At 38.0% G+C, this 12,073-nt stretch overlaps 1 protein-coding gene and 1 long non-coding RNA gene across 2 annotated transcripts in view; one reads left to right on the top strand and one right to left on the bottom strand.

Moving 5' to 3' along the window:
- Positions 1–4,784, bottom strand: part of LOC134492469 (atrial natriuretic peptide receptor 2-like) — a 56,376-nt gene extending 51,592 nt beyond the window's left edge. Inside the window, exons 1-2 of the mRNA XM_063296640.1 lie at positions 4,731–4,784; positions 2,009–2,105 (exon numbers count right to left, since the gene is read on the bottom strand). Coding sequence (XP_063152710.1) covers positions 2,009–2,105; positions 4,731–4,784 — 151 coding nt within the window. The remainder of the gene's footprint in view (positions 1–2,008; positions 2,106–4,730) is intronic.
- Positions 1–12,073, top strand: part of LOC134492532 (uncharacterized) — a 349,089-nt gene that overhangs the window by 205,206 nt on the left and 131,810 nt on the right. The window lies entirely within an intron of this gene.

Here is a 12,073-nt window from a genome sequence, read left to right as displayed (position 1 = left end):
TTATAGGTAGGATTTTATATAATCTGCAATTTTTAAAAATGGATTCTTCAAGAAGGTCAACAATGTTCTAGCCAAAAAAAACCTGATTGACATATCTCAGAAAGAAAAATATTATGATTTTGAACTTAATACAACATTGCTTCTCAAGAATGGTGAACGTGGGTTTTTGCCATAGCCCTATCACTATAAAAGAACATACCACCTCAACAAAGTTGCTGTCCTATTTTGCAGAAGATCACAGGTAATATTATACATACATACATACATACATACATACATACATACATTTGTTCCTTCAAGTCAGTCTTGACTCCTGGTGACTGCCTGGAGAAGTCCCTGCAGTTTTCTTGGCAAGGTTTTTCAGAAGTGGTTTGCCCTTGCCTGCTTCCTAGGGCTGAGACAGAGTAACTTGGCCCAAGGTCAACCAGGTGGGTTCATGCCTAAGGCAGGACTAGAACTCACATTCTCCCGGTTTCTAGCCTGATGCCTTAACCACTACACAAGACTCTCTCTCTAAATAATAATAATAATTATTATTATTTTGCAAATCCCACATTCTCCAGTATTTCTTTCTACCTAGGACCCTTTAGTGATCCCAGGCAGAATAGGAAGGAACAGCCACATAGAAGCAGAATTAAAATAGTAGCACTTAATATACTACTAGTTTCCACATTAAATTGTGTACTAGATGTAGTATGTAGAAACTGCTTGCTGGAAGTAGTATTAATGAACTTAAAGCTGAGATATTTTGGACATATCACGCAAAAGAAGAGTAGTTGGAGAAGACCCTGATGTTTGAGGAAAGAGGCTGACAAAAGACAGGTTCTCTAGATACCATCACTGATGACATAAGCATATGCTTGCAAGAACTCAAAGAGGCTATTGCTGTCAGACAATTCTGTGAAATGATGTCCATTGGTTCAGAAAGATTTGGGAATGACTGAACAACAATGTCTGACATCTGAGGTCAAGACTTCTCTATGATCTTCATGCATTTTTCCTTAAATTAGTATCTTCCTCTATCCAGAGTGACATATTAATTAATTCTCATCCAATTGCCATGGTTACATATTCCTGAATTGCTTTAAATTTACTCAGGAGAAGGAACAATTGCTTATGGTTTGCAGTTTTGATGTTGTGAAATTGGGACGGACAGGCAGAGCAGAGCAGAGTTTGGCAAAATATGTTAGCAGAAGGTAAGCACCCCTCCTCCCCCAGGTTTAAGAGTAGCCACATCCTGCAAACACTTGGGACAGCTGCCTTGCAGGCTTTCCCTGACTATCTGTGCATATACATGAATGCACAGCTGCTTTATTTCCCTCTAACAGAAGCATCCTCCATGTTAGTACTGTTTCTAAAAGAGTGCTTCACATTTTCCAATGATCTCATGTACTTGAGAGCAGTTGTAAATTTATTTTTTCCTTTAGAAAACCTGTAACATTTGAATGGCAGACATGTCCTTTGAAACACCAAAGAACCTTCATAGGGAATCTCTCCAAGCCAACTTGGCTCCCACATGCATCCATATATAGTTATTGAAAAAAGGATGTCTGTTATTCATACGTAACATGTTAGTTACAGACAAACACTGGTATAAGGCAGGGGCTTCTATAGGAAAGTTGAACACAGTGTAAAGTTGTTCTGATTTTGACCGATGACTACAAGGCAACTGGTATTTCACCAATACTGTATTTCCTGGAATGAATGTGAGTGTACTAGTATGGGTGGCTTCTATTCTTGTTAATGTTACACAAGTTTAAACAAGTTTCAGATAGGTCTTTTGTTTCTTCACCTTAGCCAAAGTTTCCATAATATATTTGAGTGCCAAGCAAGTAGGTAATTCTTTTGTGTGGTGTTATTTACTACGCTTAGTATCGTTTACCTAGAAATACATGTCCTTGCTGATGCATGCATGCATCTGCAGCCAGATAAAAGATAGAGTTGAGTGGTTTCCTTAAATGTATTTGCAGTCTATTGTTTACCCTGTACCAGCAAGAGATGTATATACCTCCACAGTCCAGCATGTTGTATTCATCCGGTTTCTCCAAGGGCCAGCAGTCATAATCAGTATTATCCAAATCATGCCACCCTGCTACCAAAAGAGCCTGCCATATGAAACATAGAAAGGTTCTTAGATACAGCACAAGTTCACACTTCAGTAAAATGTCTTCTTTCAAAGGAGGCAGATTTTCTATTTTATTTATTTATTTTATCCAATTTTGAGGCTGCTTGACTCCTTGACAACTCTGGGTGGCTTATAGACAAAAGAAAAAACAGTACATGTAAAAAGAGATCCTGGCCAGTCAGAAGAACAAGCAGGGCCGCAACTAGGGGGGGCGGCGGCAAATGGGGCATGTGCCCCAGGCACCACTCTGGGGGGGTGCCAAAATGAGCGCTGGGGGACGCCAAAATGGGCACAGGATCCATGTTTGCCCAGGTGACAGAGACCCTAGTTGCGGGCCTGAGAACAAACACACATGGTAAACCAAACAAAACTGAACAGAAAGCAGCTCCACAACTAGCCTGTTCAAAGGCTTGGGAAAACAACCAGGTTTTTAAATTTCCAAAAGGCCATGCTCTTACATCTATCAGTCTAGACCAGTGTTTCTCAACCTTGGGCACTTTCAGATGTGTGGACTTCAACTCCTAGAATTCCCCAGCCAGCCGTGCAGCCATTAACTTCCCCATGCTGGCTGGGGAATTCTGGGAACTGAAGTCCACACATCTGAAAGTGCCCAAGGTTGAGAAACATTGATCTAGAAAATTATAGATTCCAGAGTAGGAAGAAGGCTCAATGAGCAAAAGTTGGTTGAGAGGAATATTTTTAATCTGCTGATTCAACTCACCTTCACGTTGGGCAGAAACCATACTTATTCCCTACTATTTATATACTAGTGTTCAGATACCAGTATTCATACAATGAAAGAACTGTGACATAAATAAAAGAAGACACTTCACATATGGGAAGCACATGCAGAGTTTTATTTGTGTACTCATTGAATGCTGAGTCCACATACTCCTTTTTAGAAATATTGTATAGCTTCTCTTTATGTTTTTTTTGGTACTGTTTTCCAAATTTCCGATTCACATCCAAGCACCCAACTAGGCATAAGTGATATTCCTGTCAAATATGTATTGAGAATTTTCACTGCTAGGAACTGTCTTTCCCATTCTCTTGGTCCTAGTTCCTATAACTGTTTCCAGCTAACTGTGTTGATGCTGTGTAGAGAATGCAGAGTGAAATCTTCCAATCTGTTTCTTTCCCTTCTCTTCCTGACATGGGCGGGGGCTAAGAACAAGAGACAAGTGGCGGAACAGCCAAATCAGTCCCCAGAGTGCCTTAAACACACATGCAAAGAATCATTAACTCTCCTTGGAAGATGGACAGTTAGAAATGGATAAGATGCCACCTCTTTTTTTTTGTTCCATACACATCCATTGACCACTTTGGCTGCCGGATCTTAATTTAACGCAGCGTTCCCTGTTTTACCTGGGAAGATCAGGCTAGCTGAGGTGATGCGAGATAGGCAGATTTGCCCATCAATGCCTCACTTCAGTCCTTAGTATCTGCCTTCTGAGACAGACATTTCACTGTTTCTAATGGTAGAGCTGGCACAGATGTTGATGGCATTTACTGTAGTGCTAAACAGCTGTGGAATAATTTACTGAATTCTGTTTGATGAAGGTGATGCACGAACTAATTGCAGCTCACTCGTCCTTCCTTCCTACATTTAAAAGGTTACCAGATTTTCATTAAAACAAATATTACAGCATTTCAGCCAAGGCAAGCTATTTTCATGAAAACAAAGCCTCTTGGCTTAGAGTGCTGCTGTTAAACTAATCCTTTGTTCATCCTTGTCATTCAACAGCAACATGTCTGTAAAGTCATTACAAATGTCTGAAAATACTACTGTTCATCATTAACAGGAGGTTTTCATCACCACCATTTTACGTCAGTGTCATATAAAGGACATCTAATAGCAGGTTAAGAGCAGTTAAAATTCTATGATCTGGTCTGTTCTTGATGTGCAAACATGGTATACAATAGAGGACTGTTCTCAGATTAGTTCTTTGGTTTAATGGGATGAAAGAAAAAGTTGTTAAAATGCATGAAAAAAGAGATGGTGGTATTTACATTATAACAACTAACATCAAAGACTCAACAATATATGAATTATGATTACTATATTGAGAGTTTCTGTTGATTCTATATTACCATGCCCATAGACCAGGAAGTACTCCACTATCTTTACTAGTCTGCTAAACATTAAGTATATTCCCTGGCTATTGCTTCACTTTTGAATTTATTATTTGTTGGATAAAACTGCTTTTTACTGCCTCCATCACTGCTACATAATCGTTTTGGAAACATTCCAAAAGACTCAAGCGTTTTTAGATCCAGTTTATTCACAGGGAGAAATTTAGCTTGCATTCCAATTTGTGGGGGTGCTTGACTAAATCCAGATCTTACTTATTACTATTACTAGCATTACAATACTATTGTTTAGGATCTATAAATGTTTTTTTAATTACGATTTTGTAAAGTAGTTTACAATTTAATAAAATTCGTAATTTTCTATTTGTATATATGTTATCTCAATTGATTCAATAGTGTAATTAAATGATGTCTTGCTAGAAAACATTCCTGCCAAATTTTTATTGTCAGAATTATTGCTAATAAGAATGAGCTATTATCACAGAGGTCAATAACATGAAGGAAGATTTCCTACCAGTAAACTAAGGAAGATCTGCAGCTCAGGGCGGAGTGCTCTGGCAGCCCCCATACTCCTTTATAGGCAGAGAAGCAAATGCCTGTTGCTGAATGAGCCCAGCTTCCCCTTAGATCTTATGCTGAGTTCAGTCTCCCCCTCCCTTCATTATACCCCTTGCACACAAAGATACTGTTATGGAAAGTATCCCAAGTACACGGCTTGCATGAGAGGGAACAGAGCCTTGCCTGAAGGTCTCCCCCTTGTGGCTATAAAATTCTCACTTTCCACTCATGAGTTCAAAGTAATCGTGAGCTGATAAGTTCAAATGCATATAGAGCCAGAATTCTAGTCCCACCTTAGGCTCAAAGCCAGCTGGGTGACCTTGGACCAGTCACTTTCTCTCGGTCCTAGAAAGCAGGCACTTCTGAAAAACCTTGCCAAGAAAACTGCAGGGACTTGTCCAGGCAGCCTCCGAGAATCAGACAAGACTGAACACACACACACACACACACAAAGAGGGGCACACCGACATAAACCCCAAGAAGTAATGATGGACTTGGCTAAAACATCAAGCTGATTCAGTGCAGTTTCACAAGATGCCATAGTAGACAGTTTAGAATTACTTTGAAATTATAAATAATCCAGACCACAAATATAACAACATCTTTAGACACCTGCATCTGCTATTTCATAGCAAGACTTTCCTCCAAAGTTACTTCAGCCTAATCTGGACTGAAACAAAAATGGTATTTTTATAGCTGGTAATTAGATCTGGAACTCCCACTTCAATGCAATATCTATGGTTTTAGTTGCAGAATATCCATATTCTGCGTTCTCACTGTATTTCAGAAATTTAATCAAGTTATGGCACAAATGATCGTGCCTCACAAATGGATACACACCTTAGTTTAGGAGAAACTGAGGTTCAATTTGTGTTATTAACCCTAGTCAGGAACTAGTGTCTGATTTAAACTTGGAGCATGGAGGATTCATCTGAGAAAGTGGCAGGAAGAAACAGGCTTTTGCATTGCAATGCTCCCAGGTACGCCAGAAATGTTCCAGCTGGATCCATTTTTCTATCTTGGAAAATGTTGGGAAATTGCCTTCCTTCTATTCTAGCTCTGTTATTTGAAATGTCAAAAGTGAAATGGACTAGCATATTTATTATTTTACTATGCAGAAAAGCAGCAAATGTATTTTGATTTCTACATCACCATCAATAGAAACCTTATGATCACCTAACTTGTAAAACTCAAGTTATAAGAAACTCATGGGAAAAAGAGATGCTTAACAAAATTGAATTGTCACAATTTTTTGACAGTTACATAAATAATGCTTCTATGACCTATTAATTTTAACAATTGCCATTTAGACATAGCATGCGATAGATATGCTGTTTATTGAGACAGGGGAATCAGAAACTGAACTACAGAATCATTCTGAAACTGGAGGACATCCGACAAATGGGTAGTTCTTTCACTCCCATCTAGTGGTTTTAGCCCAAATAGCAGGCTATACGTACCTATTTTATGCATGGCATTAAAATGCTTGGTGTCTGCAATAGAAATTTTAGGCCCTATCAATGAGCAGATGCAAAAAACAGGTGGAACATTTGGAAAGGACACCATGCTTGTTTCACTGGAATCTCCGCCTTCAAAGTTTTGACTGGAGAAAGACATCCCTTACATCCATTTTCAAAAACAATGACACGTAAGTCAGCCTATCAATATGTCTTTCTGATTTAAGTGGGACTTAAAAATTTTGCTAACTTAATTGAATGAGGATATTAGATGAATTCTCAATAGGGTTATTATTAAAAGTTTGTATCCTAATTGAGGAATTCTCAATAGGGTTAAATATGACTTATGTAGGCCAGTTTTCCTGTTTGGCCCTGAGCACTACTTTACAGATCTTCCTATTTTCTGCCCTACAGCCAAATTGCTAAGCTTCCTGCTTATGTAAGTATCATGCAACTTTTTCTTGCAATATGACACAAATGAACTTGTCTTGAACTTTGAAACATGCTATACTTGGTGGTGCATGTGTCAGGCCCAGCCCAAGAATGACAAAGAATCAATCCAGTCAAACTCCAGTTCTTTATTTGCTCACACCGTACAGATAGAATCTTGCCAGACTAAAGCTACTCTACCTAACCTAAGGGGAAATAACCTCAGAAGGCTCTAGGGTGGGGCTAGCCTGAACCTCTTAGTCTTCCCACATCCCACCCCAGAGTGTGTTTTCTCTTATCTTGCCCTCCTCCATGGAATGTGCTCCCTCCTTCCTGAGAACCAGCAGCATTACTGAAATCCACCACAGCATGAAACAATCTTCCCTAAACACACGTCTGTGTGTACCTGCACCATAGCATAATGCTTCATGTATCCAGTGATATGGTTCATTGATCACAAAATCATATAGTATAATAAATGACCCAAGACCTCTGCCACAAGATACCTCAAGACTTTGTTGTTGTTGTTGTTGTTGTTGTTGTTGTTGTTATTCCTACAAATTTCTGAATGTCCCAGCAACTGGTAACTCAGAGAAACCACACTGGTTGAGGGCTTCTTATCTTGTACCCACTGCTAGTCCTCTAAAATTAATACATTTCAAGTATGGTATATACACCAGTAAGAATTCAAAAATTAAAGCCTTGCTGGGTTATAACACACCAGAAAGAAAGTGCATTAAATGTTTGAATCCTCTCCCTTATATAAAATTATGTGCACAGAAAAAAGCAGCAGAGAGTTTGCCATAAAGTTTACATGGTCATGAGAGTTTCCTATATTCAAAGAATCTTATTCATAATGAAATGGTTTTGTACATGTGTCATGATACAAGTACAAAAGGGCTGGACCGGGAGGTATGATGGTGTAACCTTGTTTTCATCATTCCATCATTTCAATGAAAGTGAGGAGTCTTGTGGACAACTCAGTATATAAAAGCCATGTTTTCACACTGTTTGAATGGTATTACCTCATTTTTCAATTACTATTATTTGCATTTTCCAAAACCAGGTAATAATCTTCATGAACTGAATGTAATTAATGTTAATTTAAGTCAAACATAATTTAGTTTGTTTCCTTGTCCTACCTACTTCTTGTCCTGCCCTACTTACTTATTGGAATATGATGCCCAGCATTCAAAGGCCAGGTTTGCTACAGATTTTCATTTTTTAATCTTTCTAAGCCTGTACTAACCCAAGAAGGGCTTGTAAAGTTCATTAGTTTTTTATAAATATATACAAAAAGGGCCTTCTAAAAGTGACAACGTACAGAAGACACTGAATTATCCCCAAAGTTTTTGCAACTTCCGTTCCTAATCCTAAACTGGGTACAGTTGTAATAAGACTATTTGTTAAATAAATTATTCATTGATTAAGTAGTCATTTATAATATTAATGTCTTTTCTATGCAGGATATTCATAAATTTTTAACTTGCACAGATTGCATTTTTAAAAATCTTTCTTTTAATGTCTTCCATTGCAAATAAGAGAATTTGTCAGTTAGACTAGCAATAAATAGAGGTATCTAATAAATTGGACTGGAAAGTAGGAGCAGATGAATGAACCCATTCTTTTCACTACATACTCCTTTGTACTGATTACAAACAGTATCTCTTCCCCATCTTTTCCAGCTGAAATCTAAAATACCACTCGAAACATAATCCTACATATTAATGCAATAAATCTGCTTTTAACATTCACAAATAAGTTGCCTAAACTGGAAATACTTATTTACAATAAGCAGTTTCACCATGGTGCCATTTAAGGAAGAGTTACATACTACAAGAAATTATTTTTCAGAAGTATACCGATTTCCAGTTATTAAAATACAGATTAAAATCTACAAAGCATAGGATTAGAGAACAGCAAAAACTGCATTGTACCAAGTTAGATAATAGTACTTTCTGATTTTATGTTTCATCAGTATTGCTTACAAAGGAGTTTTCCAAAGTTTCAGATATCTAGAAATTGTGAGGGCTTTAAATACTAAATAAGAAACTTTTTGCAGGCAGAAAATATATTCAGCCAATGGCACACACAACCCTTCAGAACAAATGTTTAAATGCACAGCGTTTTTTAAATGGATTTTTCCCCTACCTCCTTCTCTCTCCCTCCCTTTACAAGCACATATAATGGTTATCTGTTCTATACCAGTAGATGGCAGACAAACGCAACAGACCAAAGACACTTAGAGACTGACATTTTTACAGAATAGAACCGAAAAGCTACTTTACTCTGTGTTTGTTTAGTTGGTTTATATTTTGCTTTTCCTCCAAAGAGTTCAAGATGACACACAAAGTGTCCCAGTCTCTGCATCTTCATCCTTGCAAACCATTTACCAGTCAGAACAATAGACTATATTTGCCCTTGTTGATATTAATGGTCGAAGTACATAGGTTACTCAGGTACATATTTCTTTCTGTAGATTTTTTTTTAAAACAACAACAGCATGCAATCTTTTCCTAACAGTCATTTCTTGGGTTAAATAATTCCCTGTCAAGATGTTTTTCCACCTACAAAGGAAGGGAACTGAAGTCCCTAATTAGGAAATAATTAAGTACAAAATCTGTCCCTCTTCAACATAAAATGGATCCCAGGATTATGAGATGGAAGCACATTTCCTCCAGCATTTTTTTTTCTTTTCATTTATTTATTCTTGCAAACTAGATGCTACGATTTTCCAGAAAATTGAGCATTTTTTTCTAATTGATCTAGACGAGAAAATGTATATAAGGTAAACATTAACAGACTGATATTCATGGAGCAAGAAATTAGTAATTGCTTTGGTAACTGTTATCACTTGGGTTTCTCACCTTTTCTGAACATCTTCCTGCTACGTCAGGGGCACTGTGAGATATTTACTATGGTGTAGTGAGATATTTACTATGGTGTAGTGAGATATTTACTGTGGTGCAGTGTTGTATAGTGGGTGAAGTTAGTGGGATTTGAACCACGGAAATCCATTTCATGTCTTCACTCAACTGTTGAGTGTATTTAGGCCAGTTATGGTTTATCTTAGTGCATCTTATATCACAGGATCCTATATGTAGGAAGTTCCTATACATAGGACATAATACTAATACAACAAATAAAAGATAAAACAAATAATGCCAGAGCAATGACCCCTTTAATGGCTGAAAGGGGAGCTAAGTTAAAGTTTTAGCAGCAGACCCAACAGAGTCCCCCATACGCATCTTGTCTTGAAAATAATTTTACACAAATGTCTGTTTTATAAGTCATTTGTTTAGGTATGCTGGTAGTAAAAAAGAGACTGTCCACTTGTGTTACTTTCAATCTCTATTTTAACTTACGGATTGGAAATTATTTTCATTTCAAAGTTACTCTTAAGAAGCCACTGTTTTTTCTATGTACTGTACTGTGTTATGAGAACTAGCCATTCCCACAGAGAACTGAGACAAACGTGTTCTTTCTCGCCATTTGGGACAGACCCTAAGGCTTAACATATACCCACAATAAAAATGCTAGTTAAACAATTTGTTGTTGTTTATTCATTCAGTCGCTTCCAACTCTTCGTGACTTCATGGACCAGCCCACGCCAGAGCTTCCTGTCGGTTGTCAACACCCCCAGCTCCCCCAGGGACGAGTCCGTCACCTCTAGAATATCATCCATCCACCTTGCCCTTGGTCGGCCCCTCTTCCTTTTGCCTTCCACTCTCCCTAGCATCAGCATCTTCTCCAGGGTGTCCTGTCTTCTCATTATGTGGCCAACGTATTTCAGTTTTGCCTTTAATATCATTCCCTCAAGTGAGCAGTCTGGCTTTATTTCCTGGAGGATGGACTGGTTTGATCTTCTGGCAGTCCAAGGCACTCTCTGAATTTTCCTCCAACACCACAGTTCAAAAGCATCGATCTTCCTTCGCTCAGCCTTCCTTATGGTCCAGCTCTCGCAGCCATATGTTACTATGGGGAGCACCATTGCTTTAACAATGCGGACCTTTGTTGTCAGTGTGATGTCTCTGCTCTTAACTATTTTATCGAGATTTGTCATTGCTCTTCTCCCAAGGATTAAGCGTCTTCTGATTTCCTGACTGCAGTCAGCATCTGCAGTAATCTTCGCACCTAGAAATACAAAGTCTTTCACTGCTTCTACATTTTCTCCCTCTATTTGCCAGTTATCGATCAAGCTGGTTGCCATAATCTTGGTTTTTTTGAGGTTTAGTTGCAAGCTAGCTTTTGCACTTTCTTCTTTCACCTTCATCATAAGGCTCCTCAGTTCCTCTTCACTTTCAGCCATCAAAGTGGTATCATCTGCATATCTGAGATTGTTAATGTTTCTTCCAGCGATTTTAACTCCAGCCTTGGATTCCTCAAGCCCAGCATGTCGCATGATGTGTTCTGCGTACAAGTTGAATAGGTAGGGTGAGAGTATACAGCCCTGCCGTACTCCTTTCCCAATCTTAAACCAGTCCGTTGTTCCGTGGTCTGTTCTTACTGTTGCTGCTTGGTCGTTATACAGATTCTTCAGGAGGCAGACAAGATGACTTGGTAACCCCATACCACTAAGAACTTGCCACAATTTGTTATGGTCCACACAGTCAAAGGCTTTAGAATAGTCAATAAAACAGAAATAGATGTTTTTCTGAAACTCCCTGGCTTTTTCCATTATCCAGCGGATATTGGCAATTTGGTCCCTAGTTTCTCTGCCTTTTCTAAACCCAACTTGTACATCTGGCAATTCTCGCTCCATGAACTGCTGAAGTCTACCTTGCAGGATCTTGAGCATTACCTTACTGGCATGTGAAATGAGTGCCACTGTTCGATAGTTTGAACATTCTTTAGTGTTTCCCTTTTTTGGTATGGGGATGTAAGTTGATTTTTTCCAATCTGATGGCCATTCCTGTGTTTTCCAAATTTGCTGGCATATAGCATGCATTACCTTGACAGCATCATAGCTAATGTAATTTCTGGGTTTGGAAACTGATTAATATTTGTACTATTCAGCAGCAGCCAATGACTCAAGCAGGAAAGAGATTTTCCTCACTCGGTGGAAAGTCCTTCATTTATTCCTTTTTTCCCCAGCTTATTTTAATTTATCAGATACTTAAAAGTACAATCAAGAAAAGAAAAATGAAAAGAAATAGATTCACATGCTGTGTAAAACTGAACAAGATTTTTCAAAGTAACATTTGATTAATACTACATATTATCTTATATAAATTTAAAATATTATTGAAATATAAAATAATTAGCAAATATACTAATATAATAAGAACAATCAGAATAAATAATTAGTATAAGTTTCTATCAAATTTAAGAAAGTCAGACCTTATTATTATGAATCATGATGTTTTAAAGCCTTATGTTGAAAGAAACCCAAACGTTAGATGTGGTACAAGTC

The sequence above is a fragment of the Candoia aspera genome, chromosome 2 (assembly GCF_035149785.1).
Source record: "Candoia aspera isolate rCanAsp1 chromosome 2, rCanAsp1.hap2, whole genome shotgun sequence".
Taxonomy (NCBI): domain Eukaryota; kingdom Metazoa; phylum Chordata; class Lepidosauria; order Squamata; family Boidae; genus Candoia; species Candoia aspera.
This window is presented reverse-complemented; position numbering and strand designations above follow the sequence as displayed.